The sequence below is a fragment of the Ochlerotatus camptorhynchus genome, unplaced genomic scaffold (assembly GCF_037179485.1).
Source record: "Ochlerotatus camptorhynchus isolate MF236.1 unplaced genomic scaffold, CSIRO-AGI_Acam_v1.1 ptg000374l, whole genome shotgun sequence".
Classification (NCBI taxonomy): domain Eukaryota; kingdom Metazoa; phylum Arthropoda; class Insecta; order Diptera; family Culicidae; genus Ochlerotatus; species Ochlerotatus camptorhynchus.
Window position 1 is genome coordinate 2,279,067 of NW_027040862.1, and position 20,684 is coordinate 2,299,750.

Here is a 20,684-nt window from a genome sequence, read left to right on the forward strand (position 1 = left end):
AATTTTAATTTTCAATTTAAATTTGTAATATAATTTTTCAATTTAAATTTTTAATATAAGTTTTCAATTTAAATTTTAAATTCCAATGTTCGTTTTAAATTCAAAATTTAAATTTTCAATTTAAAATGTCAATTTCAATTTCAATTTTCAATTTCAATTTCAATTTTCAATTTCAAATGTCAATTTCAATTTCAATTTTCAATTTCAATTTCAATTTTCAATTTCAATTTTCAATTTTCAACTTCAAATTTCAATTTCAATTTGTCGTTACTTCTATCAAACCTATTTTCGGTATTATTAAGTTACTTCAAGTTTATTGTGACAGATGGATGCTATTCAGGACTGTTGACTTTTATAATGATGTATTTAGAGCAGTTTTCCACCAACTGACGTCACATGCCACAAGCATGGTCCAATTTGCCTCCTTTTTTCCCATTCACGAATGACGAATCGTAAAAACGCGACCTTCTCCGATTTGTTTGAAACTTTGCGTAACTGTTTGTTATGGGCAATGTTGCATATTTTAGCTAAACTTCAGCCATTTTGGACATTGTAAAATTTTAAAAAATGGCGCCTTTGAACTTTTTCAAAAATTGTAGCTTGGAAACGGCATTTCTGATCGAATTGATGTCAGAGAAAAAGTTGTAGGGAAAAATAATATCAATCTAGAAAAAATGTACAAAATTTTAGTTTGAGTAATTTTATGTAATTCAAAAATATTAAGCACTTAAATATTTCAAAATGTTCATGTCCATGTCCACAATGGCAAAATTTTAGCAAAAATGTGAATCATTGACCCTAGCAAACAAGTTTCGATTCAAACATATATTTTTTTCGCTATTTGACCTGGAACTGGTCGACTGCACACGAACAACATTAAACCGTCGCTTCTCAATCAGAGAAAAAGGGCTTAATCCTGAATAAGGGGGAGGTGTGGGGATGGAATCATTGCATTCACTAAATGGAACGAATCAGTAAATTGAATGCAGTCGGTAGTTTGTTTTACAAGCTCCGCAAAGAGCTTATGGACCGGTGTTTGTAGTGGATTTTTTTCCATGCTATTTGCATATGTCACACTATTAATTGGAAATGTAAACGAGACATGTCACCCACTGTGCACTCGAATGAAACGGAGTGGATCGGATTTTCCCTTTGCGCTTCATCGAATTATTTTTTTTTTCAATTCGTTCCAACTCGAGTTGGTCGTGAAGATTTATTGTCATCTGCAAAATCCCAAGCCTTCGGCTTCGAACGGGGCGAAAAAAATGATGAATATCACTCGCCCGAACTCACCCTTTTTTTTATGAGTGGAATATGAAATTCCTGCTCCCCTCCAAGAAACCGGGGAAATGTAAGCTCACCCAATCCAAATCTCCGCCTTTTCCCTCTACATAATATACAGTCTTATTTTCCTTTTTTTTTTGTTCCTGTTGCTGTCCTCTGATAAACAAGATTGATCCTTTTCTTCTCGACGAATAAACGGGAAACGGGGTCTTCCAACTTCATAAATAATCGTCTTCATTTCTTGTATGCATATTTTACCGTCATGGCTCAACCGGCAGCCATTGTTCGGAACGGAATTTCTTTGGCGTGTTTTTTTTTCTGATCTTGTTGTTGCTGTTTTGTTATATCATTGTGTCCCCGTCCCAAAACACAGTGCCAGCGACACAATGATCCGAACTTTATTACCGATTTCGAGAGGAATGAAGGGTAAATTTCAAATTTGGTTGATTAAACTCATTTTTCGAGGGGATTAAGTTTAGTGTGCATTTTTATATTCCTTTTCAACCATCCTGCTTCACTCGCGCTATTGCAAATGTAATATGACCGTTATTATGAAGTCAAGGTTAGCGACGTCAGTCTTTCAAGTGGGATCGAATCTCACTCCAGTCGAATGCCTTTTTTTTTTTGTCTATGCAGCTCAATTGTTCTAACCGTTTTCCCTGTCCTTTTCTTTCCAGACGACGCCTCGTCGCACGTGCACGGGATGCTGACACAGGACAACCTCTTCGACGGGACGATCGTGACCAATCTAGAGCAATACTATATCGAGCCTGCCGCCCGGTACGGGTCGGAACTGGAGCGGCAAGGCATCCATACTGTGATCTACAAACTCAGTGACGTCAAGATTCGCCAGGACCACCACAGCCACGGTCCGAAAAAAGCTAGAAGCAGCAGTAGTAGTATTAGTAGTGTGGTGAAGGATGGAGAAGCGACGACGTCGTCTGCTCAGAATCAATTCAATCAAAAGTCTGATGATAGCGGTAGTAGTGAAAGCGGTGATAGTGGTATTAGAAGAAGCAGTAGTAGCGATAGTAGCAGTGATAGGCTAAGTAGGCAAAGTGAAGAGGCAAGGGGAGGAAGAGGTGACGAAGGAGAAGAAAGTGAAGCTGAATTGGTGCGGAGAAAGCGAAGCAATAGGAAGAGCGACATCAAACGGAGGAAACGATGGCTGCCGGAAGAGGTGAGTTGTTATCTCTACGTTGATGATTTCGGCATTAGTCTTTCCAATATCTAGATCCTTCTCCCTAAGAAAGTTCAGATTTTTTTGCTTTTCAAGGTTCAATAAATTTTTAGTATTTACCCTAGTAGAAAATCCTGTCAAACAGCTATGGTAAATTCTTTCATTTGAGGATGGAGAAATTCTCCCGCCTGAAAATTTAAATTGAGTTCTTTAAATTTGAAAAATATCGGTCGCCTGACATACCTTCTTTTTCTGAGTACAAGGTAATTTCTATCGTCCCAATAGTCTCTTTCATCTCGATTTATAGATTAAAAATAATTACAACAGTAATTACCCGCTTCGCTTGTTGACTAAAAATTATCATTTAACAGCTCGCTCTATACTAAAGTACCCCTTGGGGGTGCTTATTCAATATAATCTCACTTATTTAAAATAGTGCCACTGCACCAACATTGATGAACTTTTGGATTACGGCTTCCTATTTTATGCCAATTACGAATATGCAAATTTATGAATACCCCCAACCCAATTTAAGCTATTCAGAATATTCAAATATTGACGATGCTTTGAGGGAGACCCCTTCAGAAAATTCAAAATTTGCCCTACATCGGTGGAGCTAACTGAAAAGTGAGTAAGATTTCAATCATTTTCGAAAAAAAAGTAGCGTCACTCATTCATTCGATATTATCTTCGATTCATCTACTTAGAACAAACTTCATAAAAATCCACAACGATTCGTTTATGAGTTAGCTGTGAAGGTCTTGTAGATAACCAATGTAAACTAATAATCGGGAGAAGGTCAATTTTGCCTATTTCAGTATTTTGGGTATTCCCGAATAATCCCACACAGTGTTGGCAAAATCATCAATCAAATGATATTTTTCCACTCTCATACGCTCTCAATATCACGCGTGATATTGGAACAAAGCATCATACTTGATATTGATTTTACAAGCTCTTTTGATATTGCGAGACTATTCACAACGTGCAAAAAATCAAGCTGAGAGTTGAATCAACACAAACACGATTCCGTTGCACCTAGTTTTCTCTTTTTACTCGTCAGCGATGGCAGCCACGAAGTGACTGCTGCCAGCCGTTGTGGAAGTTTCGGCTGCGTTCGGGTGTAAAGCAAAAATCATGAAACTCAATCTCACCACAGTTGGTTGAGATTTGCAGCTGGTGAGTTTTGAAAGCTTGATATTCCGAGCTGCAATATCACAGCTTGCAAAATCAGCCGCAGTTGAGTGTTCACTCGGCTGTCGACAGAAGCAGACCACTCTCAATGTGTGTCACGTGATCGTCTGCAACAACCATTGTGTGGTTCTCCTCAATGTTCTTCATCAGCAGTTCTTTCGGTCGACGCGTCGTCGACAACCGTTTCGTGATGAATGTGTGAGTGATGACCACGTTTTGCGTCCATTGCTGCAATGGAAGCGCTCTGCCCCTCGTTGGCGAATCTGCCATACAATGAAACCACTGGAAGCGGCTCCCTTGCTGGTGGAGGAGGCTTATTGGATAGCGAAAGATAAAATGTTTATTAGGTTGTACATTTTGACTATAGTTTTAAGATGTATTGTATAGTGAACAAGAATCCTCGGCTCTGTAAAGTTAATTCGGTTGCGCCTTATCAAATAAATTTAAAAAAAAATCAGCCGCAGTTGTTTGCTTGTTGGTTTTTTGTCTACGAAAATCAAGCGTGATCTTGGCCATTGGTGAGATTTGATTTTGCGATATTTTCCCAACACTGATCACAGATAGAGTTTTATAATATGTAAACGAGAACTTTAGGATCTTATCCAGGGACAAGAAGCTATATAACCTTAGAATGAGTTACTTTTTTCAATACTTGGCAATTCTCTACGTGTTTCGAGAATCTCTTTTTCTGTAAAATTCTGGAATCAGAAAATCTTAAGTCTGTCTTAGGCTGTTCCAATTGTAAATTTTTTTCGCTTCAATTGGACAGAAGATAAATTTAAAAATTGGATTTGAGAGTCATAATATAAAATTACAAAATCACGAAATCAGAAAATCAGAATATCATTAATTCAGAACAGTAAAACTGAAAACTAGAAAAGTAGAAAATCAGGGAATTTGAAAATCAGAAAATCAAAGATTCAGGAATTCAAGAAAACAGAATATCTGAAATTCAAATAATCAGAAATATTGAAAACCACATTATTTGAAAATAAAAAAAATAAGGAAATCTGAAATTCAGGATATCATATCAGATAGATAATATGATAATCAGAAAATCATAGCTCAAGAAATTCAGAAAATTATAAAATAAGATAATCAGTTAAGCAAAAATTCAGAAAATCAGGCAATCAGATAATCAGAAATCAAAAAATTCAGAGAATCAGAAAACTAGAAATTATCAAAATCAGTAGATCAAAAAATCAGATAATCAGGTAATCAAAAATTTATAAAATCAGTAACTCTGAAAATCAAAGAGTTATATACAGGTATACCTCGACATAACGTTACTGTCACTTTCGACTTCCATCGTCGATTTCTCGCAAATTTCCATTCAAACAAGGAAAGTCGATGGTGATACGGACAGATGTGATAATTCCTCATTTATTGTAAAAAATAAATTTGTTTGATTGCTATTAGCGATATATTGACGATGGAAGTCAAAAGTGACAATTACGTTATATCGAGGAATACCTGTAGACATACAATCCGAAAGTTATGAAATTAAAAAATCAGCTTATCAGAAATTCAGAAAATCAGAAAACTAGAAAAAAATAAAATCATAATATAAGACAATCTAAAATTCAGAAAATCAGTAAATCAGTAAAATAAAAAAACTAGAAAATCAGATAAGCAGCTATTTAAAAAATCAGAATATCAGAAATTCTGATATCTGAAAATCATCAATCAGATAATCAGAAAATTAGAAAATCTCAAAATCAGTTCAGAAAGTCTAAAATTATGGAAATCGGGTATTCAAAAAATCAGTAAATCAGACAACCTGAAAACCTGAATCAGGGAATCAGAGAATCAGTCATTGAGGTTTTCAGAAAATCGTTATTTCAGAAAGTCAGGAAATCAGAATATCAGAATATCTGAAATTCAGATAATCAGAAAATTAAGAATTTAGAAAATAGAATTATCAGAAAATATTGAATTCTGTTGATTTAACATTCAGGATTTCAGGATATCTCTTTTATAATCTGATATTCAGGAAATTAAGAAATCAAAAAAATCAGATAACTATGAAACTCAAAAAAATTACAGAATCGTAGAGTCACACAATCAGAATATTATGAAATCAGAAAATCAGAAAATCAGAAAATCAGATAATCAGATTCTCAGGAAATCAGAAATTCAGAAAACCTGAAATTCCGAAATTCAGATCATCAGCAAATCAAAAAAAAAAACTATAAAATCAGAAAATCTGCGCATCTGAAAATCAGAAAGTCAGGGATCAAAATATCAGAAATTCAGGAAACCTTAAGGTGATACTCCAAGGAAGCCTTAGCGTGAAACTTTAAAGACACAAATGTCTGATTCCACAAAACATACAAATTTGAAATTGCTACTCCTTGTTTGCTGTGCTACTACAAACAGAGAGTAGCAATTTCAATTTTTGTATGTTTTGTGCAAGCTGACATTTGTGCCTTTGAAGTTTCACGCTAAGGCTTCCTAAGAGTATCACCTTAATATCTGAAAATCATATAAGCGAATAATCAGAAAACTACTTAATCGTAAAATCAGTTAAAAATCAGAAAGTCTGAAATTCTGGAGATGAGGAATTTAAAAAAAAATCAGTAATCAGACATCCAGAAAACTATAAATTCAGGGAATGAGAAAATCAAACATATAGGTTATTAGAAAATCTTAAATTCAGGAAGTCAGGAAATCAGAATATCTGAAATGCTAATAATCAGAAAATAGTTTTATCAGAAAATACAGAATTCTGTTAAACTAAAATTCAAGATTTCAGGAAATAAGGTAGATAATCTGATATTCAGAAAATCAAGAAATCAAAACAATCAGAAAGCCATAAAATCTGAATATCATAGAATCATAAATACAGAAAATTATAAAATCAGAAAATCAGATGATCATGCAATCAAAAAATCAGAAAACCAGAAAACTAGAGAATAATCACATTTGAAAATCAGATAATCAAGAAATAACATAATCAGAAAATCAGAAAATTGGAAAATCAGAAAATCATAAAATAAGTAAATTAAAAAACAGAAAACTAGAAAGCAAATCAGAAAATCAGAAAATCATATATTCAGGAGATTAGAATATCAGAAATTCAGGAATTCAGGAAAACATAATATCTGAAAATCTTAGAAGCACATAATCGGAAAATTAGAAAATCGTAAAATCAGTCTATTTAAAAATCAGAAAGTCTGAAATTCAGTAAATCAGGAATTCCCAAAATCAGTAAATCAGACAACCAGCAAAATATTAAATCAGGGAATGAGAAAATCAGACATTTAGTTGATCAGAAACTCGTTATTTCAGGAAGTCAGGAAATCAGTATATCAAATATCTGAAATTCAGATAATCAGAAAATCACGAATTTAGAAAATAGTGTTATCAGAAAATATAGAATTCTGTAAAGCTAACATTCAATCAATTAATCAAAAAACTAGGAAATTTTTCCTGCGGCTGAAAATCTCCTAAATAAAAAATAAAAAAAAAAACTAGAAAATCAGAACATCAGCTAATCAGAAATTCAGAAATTCAGGAGATCAGAAAATCTGAAATTCAGGAATTCAGGAAACCTAATATCTGAAAAGCATATAAGCAGATCATCAGAAAATTAGAAAATCGTCATATCAGTTAATTCAAAAATTAAAAAGTCTGAAGTTCTGGAAGTCAGGAATTCAAAAAATTAGTGAATCAGATATCCAGAAAACTATTTAATCAGGAATTAGAAAATCGGGCATTTAGAGGATCATAAAATCGTTAATTCAGGAAGTCAGGGAATCAGAATATCAGAATATCTGAAATTCAGATAATCAGAGAACTATGAATTTAGAAAATAACATAATCAGAAAATTTTGAATTCAGTAATTCGAACATTCAGGATTTCTAGAAATCACTTAGATAATCTGATATTCAGGAAGGCAAGAAACAAAAAAAAAACATGAAATCAACAATCAGAAAACTATGAAACTCAGTAAATGATGCAATCAAAGAGTCATACAATCAAAATATTATAAAATTAGATAATCAGAAAATAAAAAAATTCGGAAAATCAGAAAACCTGAAAATCTGAAATTCAGATAATCACAAATTCAAAAAAAAAACCAAAAAAAAACTAGAAAATCAGACAATTAGCTAATCAACATCAGAAATTATGAAAACATAATATCTGAAAATCATATATAGCAGATAATCAGACAATTGGAAAATCGTAAAATCAGTTAATTTAAAAATCAGAAAGTTTGAAATTATGGACATCAGGAATTGAAGAAATCAGTAAATCAGGGCATCAGAAAACTATTTAATCAGGGATTCAGGTGATCAGAAAATCGTAAATTTGGGAATTCTGGAAATCGGAATATCATAAATTCAGATAATCAAAAAATTAGGAATTCAAAAAGCAGAATTTTCAGGAAATACAGAATTCCGTTAGTCTAAAATTCAAGATTTCAGGAAATCAGTTCGAAAGTGATATTCATAAAATAAAGAAATCCAAAAATCAAAGAACTGGAAAATAAGAAAATCCTAGAATCATTGATACATAAAATCAGAAAATTATGAAATCAGCAAATCAAAATCAGAAAACCAGAAAACTTGAGAAAAATAACATCTGAAGAAACAGATAATCAGGAAATCAAATGTTCCGAAAATCAGAAATCCGGAAAATCAGAAAAGTAGTAATTAAAAAAAAAACAGAAAACTATAAAATCAGAAAAGGGGCTGTTCATTAACTACGTAAACAGTTTTTTTGGGAATCTTGACCCCCCTCCCTCTGCGTAGACAATTGTCAATACATTTTTTTAAATTTGTATGGGCCGTAGATAGTTGTCGAGCCCCCCTTCCTCATAAACACGCTACGTAGTTTATGAACAGCCCCAAATTAGTGAATAAGAATTTCTTCAGGAGATCAGAATATCAGAAAATCAGCAATTGAGAAAATCATATAAGCAGATCATCAGATAATTTGAAAATCGTAAAATCAGTAAATGTAAAAATCAAAAAGTCTGAAATTCAGGAAATCATAAATTCAGAAAAAAAAAGTAATTCAGAAACCTATAAAACCATGGAATTGGAAAATCAGATATAAAGGCGCTCCTGAAATCGTAAGTTCAGAAAATCAGGGAATTAGAATATCTGAAATTTAGAAAATAAAAAAGGCAATTAAAAAAATAGTATTATCAAAAAATACGGAATTCTGTAGATTCAAAATTCAGGATTTCAGGAAATCAGTTAGATAATTTGATATTCAGGAGGAAATCAAGTAATTATAAAATCCAGAAATCGGAAAAGCAAAAAACTAGAAAGCGCCATTCTTTTTTAATTTGTATTATAATGCGTTTATTTTTCCAGGCTCCTTTGCTGTAGCTTTGCGGAGCCGATATTCAGTGTTTGGATTACCAACTAACTTAAAACTAACGTTAGCATAGCGTGGGACGATTACTCGTGACTATCACGAGGTAAGAAATTGTAACAATTGGATGTCAGGGAAGGGTTTGAGAACACAGGTTTTGGAGAGCAATGTGCTCTTGATCTCGAACTAAGCGACATACTGATGAAAAAACCAAACAGGTGGGTACTAGGGGCATCCCACTCTAAACTTTGTATTTCTCGCATTATACTCAGAAAGTTCTTACTGATATCTAAGATACCTGCAAATACTTAAAAATACTTAAGAAATATTTAGCGCTAGTTTGTTACCTCCGTTGCTAGACGGATTTCATTCGATTATTTACCCGGTGTCTTCCGAGAATTTGTGTGTGCGTATTTAGAAAAATCAAGTATTATTTTTTAATGTATTCCTTTTTTTGTAGGAATCGATAAGGAACTATTTGGAAAGTTACTGTGGAAGAAACTGCGTGTGGAAGCAAATTCCCTGAGCAAATGTTTCTATCCAAAAACAATGTCTCCATAAAGATGGATTTTCCGTCCATTAGGTTCTTGACCGTTGGACGATAACTTCAGGCCTTTACGCTGATTGAAGCTGAATAAGAAGTTGTGAAAGCTTTATGCACCATCCACAAAGCCACACCTCCTATAGATTGCCGCCGAATAAGAAGAGAATCACATTTCCTCAGATTTGGAACCTTCGATGCTCTCCTGCTTAAGGCTTATTAAAGGGTGATACGGTCAAAATTTGGTCAAGGGAAAACACGTGTAAATCGGTGAAATCGTTTATTTAAAAAATCAAATTAAATTTCTTTTTCAAGTTCAATTAGTATAAAATTCAGGAAAAATATTCAGTTAGGCTTCCGCTTTTCCAAATCCGAATTGCCGGGCCTTACGCTTGACCCCTGCCATCAGATTTTGTACAGCCACCTTGTCCACCTTCTTCGCCGCAGAAAGCCAGTTTGCCTTGAACTGCTGCTCGCCCTTAGCAGTTTTTTGGTCTTCTTTAGGTTCCGCTTGACAATAGCCCAGTATTTCTCAATTGGGCGGAGCTCTGGCGTGTTGGGAGGGTTCTTGTCCTTGGGAACCACCTGCACGTTGTTGGCGGCGTACCACTCCATGGCCTTTTTACCGTAATGGCAAGATGCCAAATCCGGCCAAAACAGTACGGAACAACCGTGTTTCTTCAGGAAAGGCAGCAGACGTTTATTCAAACACTCTTTCACGTAAATTTCTTGGTTGACAGTCCCGGAAGCTATGAAAATGCTGCTTTTCAAGCCACAGGTACAGATGGCTTGCCAAACCAGATATTTCTTTGCGAACTTTGACAGTTTCATGTGCTTGAAAACATCTGCTACCTTTCCCCTTCCTTTTGCCGTATAAAACTCCTGTCCCGGAAGCTGCTTGTAGTCGGCTTTGACGTAGGTTTCGTCGTCCATTACCACGCAGTCAAACTTCGTCAGCATCGTCGTGTACAGCCTCCGGGATCGCGCTTTGGCCGTCGTATTTTGTTTATCATCGCGATTTGGAGTCACTACCTTCTTGTAAGTCGATAGTCCGGCTCGTTTTTTGGCTCGATGCACGGTTGTAGACGATACACCCAGCTTATTTGCGGCATCTCGGAGAGAGAGGTTAGGGTTTCGCTTGAAACTACCGGCAACTCTCTTTGTCGTCTCAGCGGCTTCCGGTTTTCGATTTCCCCCCGATCCAGACTTCCTGGCTGTCGACAAACGTTCCCCAAACACTTTAATTACATTTGTAACGGTTGATTTGGCAACTTTTAGCGATTTTGCCAACTTTGCGTGCGAGTAGCTCGGATTTTCGCGATGCGCGAGCAAAATTTTGATACGCTGCTCTTCTTGCTTGGACGGCATTTTGACAACTGAAGAGAGAATTCCAAAATCAAAATAGGAGCAACATTCTACACACACACACCTTCAAAATGAGGGGTGTTCAGGTTTTTTAAATGCAAAATTGAAAGAAATACGTCAAGTTGATATTGACCAAATTTTGACCGTATAACCCTTTAGGGTAGAGAGCTACTTTGGCCTAATCGTCCATTTTGGGCCTATTTAGCAGAAAACATCAAATCAAACCATGATTACGGCGTTAACAAGTCAATTATGCGTTTGGTACGATACTTCTGTTGCAAATCTACCGAACGAAGTCAATAAGAAAGTGTGATATGAATGTTTGCACTCATTATTCTCAAAAAACAAAAGAGTGAATTCAATTGCGTTTGAATGGCATTTCAATGCGTTAGGCCGAGTTTAGAATCCGAAGGCTGAGTTTGGCGTCAAGAAGCAGTGTTAGATTTTTAACAATATCTCCACAATGTGTTTCTCTTTATCAAATCTTACGATACGTACTGAAAGTTCAATAAATTTGGAAGGCATCTGCAGTGAGAATATTCCATTTTGTGAAAAACTTCGTTCTTAAAATAGAGGGAAAGGGTGGGTTGTGCTTACTAGGCCCAAAATAAGATCTAAGCCGTAATAAGGCTGGATATGGTCAAACCAACATATTCGCTCCGTGTTATTTTCAGAACCGTTCTCTAATTGATTCTATCATTCATCAGAAACGGCTTTGTGTTAAAACTTTAATTTGGACTGTTTGGGGAATGGTTTGAAATAAATTCATACATTTTAACTAAGGATTATTTTACATGAAATTGGTACAAATAAGAAACGTGTTGGAACTAAATCGTTTTATTTGGTATATCAATGGTTTGTAATAAATTATAATTTCAGAACAGATTAATATTTTTCTTATCCTTACTTACTGGTAAAAGTGAGAAATTCATGTTGATTTCACATAAAGCCTTCGGTTGCTATCAGGATACTCACTCAACTCCCTCACCAGTCCGTCATAACTCATCTTTACCGATGTAAATTTATCAAAACACGGTACGATACGACCACCAGTGGCAATTGCAATTAGTTCAACTTCGAGCCCACCAGCACAACGAATTGCTGGTAGTTATGCTTCATTGACCTCTGGCAAATAACCAGTGTAGTCCTACCCAACAAACAATTTGAGTTGATTAACAGCTGAATAAGCCATTTTCATTTTTTAGCTGAAGAAGCTTATTTTTGCCTGATTAAGCTCTTATTAAACATTCAATGTTTGTTGGGTAGCATCCTTGGCCGGCTTAAAGTCAAGAATTTCATAATCATGCAGTTTGCTCATGGTTATTAGCCGAATTGACATTCAACATACGCTTTTATTTTGGCAGTTCAGTTTGAAATCTAGTTACACTACCGATCATAAGATTAAGGACACCCCAAAAAAACCATGTAAATATGTTTTGTTCAATGATCTCTCATTTTACGTTCAATATTCGATCTCCAAAGGTTATTTGAATGGTATGAATGGTATAGCATAAATGTTTTACTACTACTTTTATTTCAAAATTTGGCTAACCCAATTCTGAGAAAATCAGTCACGATTCTTCAGAGTAAATTTTGAAAAATATTGTAACTTTGGGTAAACTTTTAGCACACAAAATTCGAAAATTATATTGAACAATTTGCCTGCGAGGAAAGTTCCATTCAATACCTTTCAAATGATCTAAAGAGAACGAAAATTGGACGTAACATGACAGAGATATGAACATAATAAATTTGTCATGTTTTTTGTGGGTGTCCTTAAACTTATGATCGGGAGTGTACGAGTTTGAACGACAACGGCACCTAAGCAATATAATTCAAAAGTTTGATATCGTACTAAACAGCCAGTTCGAAATCATAAATAATTCGCTATCCCTGCTCTAACTGGTTCGCTGAAAGTAAAATGTTTTGATGAACTATTTCATAACTAGAATTAAAATACTTATGTATAAACATGATCACACTACTTCATTTAATTTAAAACATATTGAAACTAGTATTATTATGCTTTAATACGTGATTAAAAGTAATACATTGACGGAATATACAACAACAAACAACTACATTAGTAACCGGTCACTACGATTAAAAAATCCAAATCTTAAAATACTTCAAAATACTTAAGAATACTTATCATATACTTGGAAATACTTAATTGATACTAGAGCTATAGTTTAGAGTGGGATGCCCTTAGGGTGGGTACAACAATGTGGAGCTAACAACTTGAAAGAACACAAGATGACACTAACTAGTAAATCGTCAGACCGATCCGTTTTAAAAACGCATAAATGAAATTTTAATAGTCGAGATCCCGGCTTGCCAAAAATCCCAAAATTGAAGAATCAGAAAATCAGAACTTTAGGAAATCAGAATTCCTGACAATTAGATAATACTAAAATAATAAATTCAAAAATTCACACAGTTGAAGATGCTAATTTCAAATAACAGACTAGAGTGGTAATTTTTATACGATAGATGAAGGGATGAAAGTAAAGAGTTGCTAGTTCCGTTAGAGTACGGCAGTGTGAAAATTGTATATAGAGAGTAGAAAGCGAGCAAGGACAACTTTTTATCAAGGTACAAATCGGTTTGATCATCTCTATTTACCAAACTCCCCCGTTGGAGGGGGATGGTGCGGGGAAAAAACTACGAAGAAAAAACCCCTGGAAAAAATTCAGAAAATTAAAAAATCTTAAAATCTGAACTTCAGAAAATGATAAAATCAAATAATATGATGCTCAAAGGATTAGAGAGCTAGAAATAATAAAATCATAAAATCTGAAATTCCGTTAACTAGAAAATCAGGGAATTAAATTATCATACAATCATAAAATTAGAAAATCAGAAAGTTCAAAAATTGCAAAATAAGATTATCAGAAAATACAGGAATTTAACAATCTTGTGCCCACGGCTGAAAATCTTTCTTATTCAGGAAAAAGAACAATACTAAATTTTTATGAATTAAGAAAATTATATAATCAGAAAATCTGAAACTCAAGCAATCAGGAAATCAAAAAATCAAGAAATTGAAAAATCAGTAAATCTTAAAATCAGCAACTAGAAAATCGGAGAATCACGGAATGATAAAATCAGGAATTCATGAGATCAGAATATCTGAAATTCTGCTGAAAATGTGATAATTGAAAATCAGAATATTATAAAATCAGAAAATTTTTAAATTAGAGATTATGAATCTCGATTAAACAGGAATTCAAACAATCAGTAAATTGGTTAATCGGAAAACTAGATTATCATTTCTTCAATTATAAAACCAGAAATTCAGGAATTAAAAAAAAAACAATAAAAAAAATCAGAAATTTAGGAATGTAGGGAATGAGAATATCTGAAAATTGGATGATCAATAAATTAGAAATTCAGAAAATCTGTAAAATCAGTTAAATAGTAAAATCATAGAATCATGAAATTATAAATTTGAAAATTCATAAAATGACGAATCATAAAATAATGAAATCAGCAAAACAGAAATTCATAGCATCTGAAGAAAGAGCGTTCGAAAATCTTTATATCAGATAAAATGAAAATCAGAAAATCAATATTTTGAAAGATCATGAAATCATTAAATTATATTATCATAAAATTATGAAATCATAAAATCAGTAAATCGAAAAAAAAATTATAAAATCTGAAAACAGTCCATTCAGAAGATTTGATTGGTGATTTTTCCCTACATGGTGGTGCTGTTGGTTGTCGAGCATCGCGTGAAAATGGCGTTACAAGTGTTGACAGAAAATCAAAAATTTATAGAATAAGAAATCAAAAATTCAGAAATTCAGAAAATCAGAATACATGAATGTCAGAATATAAAAAAATACAAAAACATCGGGAAAAAATATGACAAAATCAGGAAATGAAAAAAAATAATATTTTAAAATCTTATAACTATAAAATTGGAAAATCAGAAAATAAGATAATCCAAAAATCAGAAATTCAAAATATTGGAATACCAGAAAATCAAAAAAGTCTTAAAAATATCACTGAAAAAAACTGAAAATCAGGACATTAGAAAGTCTCAAAATCTCAAAATTTGAAAATCAGATAATCATTAAGTCGAAAAATTAGATAATTATAAGATCATAAAATTATTAAATCATCAAATCATAGAATCAAAAAATTAGAAAATCTTGAAATAAATAAATTTTAAAATCATAAAATTAGAAAATCAGATAATAAGATAATTATTAAATCATAAAACCATAAACTCTCAATGTCAGGAAATCAGAAGATCATAAAATCCATAATTATAAAATCAGAAAATCCGAAAATATGAACATCTTAAAGTCTGATAATCAGAAAATCAGATAATCATTTAAATTAAAAATCATATAGGGGAAATGGCTCTAATGTTGGCATATGGATCTAAGATTGGGCCAGTCGCTGAAAATCTGCTATCTATCAATTTTATCTAGATGAACGCCTCAATGGGACGGGGATATTTTTGGTCGCTATTGAAAATTTAGTCGATTGCTGAATTTATGTATGGGCCCAAATTAGGGGCATTTAAGCCGACATTACATCCATTTCACCTACTTAATCATAAAATTAGTTAGGCAGCTCCCACTCCTGGCCCCTACCTTTGGACCCATCAACTCATGAACCGGGGACCAACGGCTTTACTTCCCTTCCGAAGGAAGGCGTGATCAGAGATGTTATGCCTCAGAACATCCCGGCAGCGCCGACTGGGATTGAACCCAGGCCTGCTAGGGTGAGAGGTAATCACGCTTACCACTACACCACCGGCGCCGTTTACCATTTAATAAAAAATGTTAATGATAAATTCAGTATATCCGAGAATCAGAAAATCAGAAATTCTGAAAATCAAAAAATCAGACAATCAGAAAATCTGAAAAACTCAGAAAATGTGAGCCTGCCTTAGCTCAGTTGGTAAAGGCGCAGGACCATTCTGGATGAAGCTGGGTGCGATTCTCGGATTTTGAATTTTCGGGTTGAAACATTTTTCAACTTCCCTGGGCTTACAGTATGATTGTTCTTAAAACTCAATAATACTAATGCAAAAATGGTACTGGCTTAGAAAGCCCTCAATTCACAACTCTGCAAGTGCTCGAAGAACACTAAGTTGAGAACTGGTGTAAAGTCCCAGTTGGGACGTAATAAAGCAAACGAAGAAGAAGAGACCATAAAATCTGAATAATCATCAGAAAATCGGCGAAAATCAGTATATCGCAAAATTCGAAAATCATAAAACCGTTAAATCTTAAAATCATAAAAAAATGCTTAAATCCTGTAATGAAAATCAAACAAGATTTAAATTTTAATATCCTAAAATCTTAAAATCTTAAAATCTTAAAATCTTAAAATCTTAAAATCTTAAAATCTTAAAATTTTAAAATCTTAAAATCGTAAAATCTTAAAATCTTAAAATCTTAAAATCTTAAAATCTTAAAATCTTAAAATCTTAAAATCTTAAAATCTTAAAATCTTAAAATCTTAAAATCTTAAAATCTTAAAATCTTAAAATCTTAAAATCTTAAAATCTTAAAATCTTAAAATCTTAAAATCTTAAAATCTTAAAATCTTAAAATCTTAAAATCTTAAAATCTTAAAATCTTAAAATCTTAAAATCTTAAAATCTTAAAATCTTAAAATCTTAAAATCTTAAAATCTTAAAATCTTAAAATCTTAAAATCTTAAAATCTTAAAATCTTAAAATCTTAAAATCTTAAAATCTTTAAATCTTAAAATCTTAAAATCTTAAAATCTTAAAATCTTAAAATCTTAAAATCTAAAAATCTAAAAATCTAAAAATCTAAAAATCTAAAAATCTAAAAATCTAAAAATCTAAAAATCTAAAAATCTTAAAATCTTAAAATCTTAAAATCTTAAAATCTTAAAATCTTAAAATCTTAAAATCTTAAAATCTTAAAATCTTAAAATCTTGAAATCTTAAAATCTTAAAATCTTAAAATCTTAAAATCTTAAAATCTTAAAATCTTAAAATCTTAAAATCTAAAAATCTAAAAATCTAAAAATCTTAAAATCTTAAAATCTAAAAATCTAAAAATCTAAAAATCTTAAAATCTTAAAATCTTAAAATCTTAAAATCTTAAAATCTTAAAATCTTAAAATCTTAAAATCTTAAAATCTTAAAATCTTAAAATCTTAAAATCTTAAAATCTTAAAATCTTAAAATCTTAAAATCTTAAAATCTTAAAATCTTAAAATCTTAAAATCTTAAAATCTTAAAATCTTAAAATCTTAAAATCTTAAAATCTTAAAATCTTAAAATCTTAAAATCTTAAAATCTTAAAATCTTAAAATCTTAAAATCTTACAATCTTACAATCTTACAATCTTACAATCTTACAATCTTACAATCATCTTACAATCTTACAATCTTACAATCTTACAATCTTACAATCTTACAATCTTACAATCTTACAATCTTACAATCTTACAATCTTACAATCTTACAATCTTACAATCTTACAATCTTACAATCTTACAATCTTAAAATCTTGAATATTCAAATATCACAAAAACGGAAAATCTTAAAACAGAAATGCAGAAAATTAGAAAATCGGAAGATCAGGAAATCAAAAAATATGAAAATCGGAAAATCAGAAAACCACATCTTCTGAAAAGTAGTCGATCAGGAAATAAAAAATTAAACTATAAGGGACAGCCCTATGGGGTTGTACGCAACGGTGACGTAGGACTACGTGTTCTTATATAAGAAATGTTAATTGTGACCTGCAGCAGGAGCTTTTATTTTATATAGGACTAGGAATTTGAGCGGGGTTCTCTCTGTTCGTACTTGACAAAGATGGCCCACAGCGACTCACGAAGAGTTACTGTTTCCGATCAATAGTGCTGCGGCTTCTTCCTCCTTCTATGGATGGTCATGTGGGCTGCAGCTCGCTACTTCCAGGCAGCCTTTCGTTGTGTACTGGAGAACACCATCACTTATCACGTGATGATTGAATAAACACCGTTTAGTGAGATCGGGTGGAATTCAACTTTTAAATCTGTGTTAGGGAAATCGCTTTTCGCAGGTAATTAGTGATCATTGTAATTATCATAGAAACAGTTGCACAGTCGTGCAATTTTCAGTAGTGACATTTTGAAAAATGATAAAGTCTTAAATTAAGGAGATGCGTAGATATATTTCTGATCGATTGGTGATAAATTTGTTGAAATTGATCCAGGGGCAGCTGAGTTATTAACGTTCAAAATCTTTCATAATTTTGTTACATGTTCCAATTTCTGTTTTCACTAAGTGTACCCCCATATCGAAATCACAGACGTAGTCCTACGTCAAACAAAAATAGTCAAGAATTCAGAAAATTAATAACCGCATCCGTTTGATTTTGGCAACAAGTTCGAAAATTTAGTGTTATAAAAACCGAACCATGCCAAAATGGAACGGTTTACCTTTACGACAGCTTAGTGACGAAGTAGCCACTGGCTGAAAGTCACTCTAATAAAGAACAATAACATAAAATAAAACCTGGAGGCGCCGGTGGTGTAATGGTAAGCGTGATTGCCTCTCACCCCAAAAGGCCTGGGTTCGATCCCAGTCGGCTCCGCCGGGATTTTCTGAGGCATAAAATTTCTGATCACGGAAGGGAAGTAAGGGACTTTTCATTAACTACGTAGCCGTTTTTTACGATTCTTGACCCCCCCCCGCTCCCCCTGCATAGACAATTGTCGTTACATTTTTTTTTTAAATTTGTATGGGCCGTGAATAATTGTCAACCCCTCCACCCCCCTCCCCCCCCCCCAAGCTGTCTACGTAGTTTATGAACAGACCCTAAAGCAGTTGGTCACCGGTTCATGAGTTGATACGTCAATTGGTAGAGTCCAGGTGTGGAAGCTGCCTCCCCGGTAGCATTGCATTGGCACTATCAATATCAGGAAATCAGAAAATCAGACAATTTTAAAACTTAGAAGTCATAAATCTGAAATTCAGAACTTCACAATCAGAAAATCAGGAATCAGACAGGCTAGTTAAGTTTTCTTTATTAACGTTCGTCTCGTAGGAAAGCAGGATCTTCGGAATAAGAAAATCCAAAAATTAAGAATTCAGGAAATCAGTTAATCAGACTATCAGAAAATCGAGGAATAAATAGGCAATTCGGAAAATCCGAATCTCAGAAACCCAGAACCCCTCCAGAAATTTCGGAATCCTTAAGCACGCTTTTGAAAATCGTAACTTTTCCAGAAACAACCCCTTCAGGAAATTCCTAATTCAAGCAAACTTACATATAGTAGTGTGTGCGTCAAACTCCTCTCCCTTCAGGAACTGACCCCAGTATCGTTCATTTATCGAGGCGAATTTCGATGACATCCAAAAATCACGTAACTGCACCTCACAGCTCTTCTCGACGCTAATCCGGCCCGGAACGCATCTCATGAATGCGAAATGTAATCCTATTTCCTCCTTGCTGAAGCATCCACTGGTCATCGTCTTCATGGCGGATGCCGAGCGAACCTGGAACGAGTAATTCCATTTACTGCCCAATCATTGGCAGTTCAATTTCTTCGAGAATCCAACGACGATGTTTCTCGGCCAATCGCTTCGGACTGGCTATTTATATCCGATCAGGTAATCGCACTAATTAATTGGCTTTTGCTGATCGGGAAATTAGTCGCTTGGGAGGAGTGTTGGCCATCCTTTTGCCTCCTTCGCCAGCTAAAGAATGGAGTGGAATCCTTCCAAGTGTTATTGCGAGAAACATCTTGACGTAAAAGTGCTTCCACCCATCCTCGGTTCCGGTCTTCGGTCGAGTGTGGGTTGAACGGGTTTATTTCCAGACCCATTTGTGCTGAGAAAGGTGATGGGTGTTTCAATCCATAAATTGACCCAATTGTTGTTTTACTTAGCCTGAGAGGATAAAAGCGCACGGGATGCATCCTCGGAAAAGATGGATGGGATTCGCGCGAAAGTCGTTCTTACAAAAGATGGAATATCCTCGAAGATGAATGACTCACTTTGGGTAATGGATTTCACTGAAACGTACGGTCGTTTTCAGGGAGTCGAGCAGCAGTGGGTTCAGTTGAATCGTTTGTAATTACGACAGTGGGGACTCCCTCCTCGCCGGGTTCAGGATGAGTCTGGGTACAAATTCTGACATGTGAAATTTCCGAAAGAACACCATTCATTCGTCTTCTTTTGCGCCCGACTGCAATGAATGACACGGGATCTGTGCATGGAGCTAGGGGGTTTGGGGATATTGCGGATTGGTTCCAAACAGACGTAAGCGAAAAAATGAAAATCACGACCGTCCAGGGAATTTACTGGCTATAATCCGCTATCATCGCCACCATCGTGACTGCAGTTATCACATACTGCCACCAGCGTGTGCAGGGCAGGGCAAGGAGCCAGTTTTATCATAGAGCTACGGATTGTTTGACTTAGAAAGTAGAAGCAAGTCCTGCGCACGCCACTCCACACCGTAGTCAGCGGATTAATATCGCTTTCAACATCGCATCATCGCATTGCGAGCTCTTGCCACTGACCGCCCTTGAATGCATGCTGCTATCCATTCCCATTCGACGGAGATTCAAGGCTTCTGCCGGCCAAGGACGACGGGTGAGCGTGGAAATTAGTTTTCCCTCCCATCTCTTACAAGATATCCACATGTCGTTTGGATGTGAACCGACGATCATCCTTCGGCACATTCAAACTAATTCTCAATCTGTGTGAACGACGAGAGTGAACAAACGAATGCGCGCCCGTGTGAGTGTGTGTGTGTGTTCACCGTTACAGCTAATCCCCATTTTCGACTCTATATT

At 34.1% G+C, this 20,684-nt stretch overlaps 1 protein-coding gene across 1 annotated transcript in view; it reads left to right on the plus strand.

The window, feature by feature from the left end:
• Kul (Kuzbanian-like) overlaps positions 1 to 20,684 on the plus strand; it is a 692,619-nt gene that overhangs the window by 409,485 nt on the left and 262,450 nt on the right. The window contains exon 6 of the mRNA XM_065232791.1: positions 1,962 to 2,464. Coding sequence (XP_065088863.1) covers positions 1,962 to 2,464 — 503 coding nt within the window. The remainder of the gene's footprint in view (positions 1 to 1,961; positions 2,465 to 20,684) is intronic.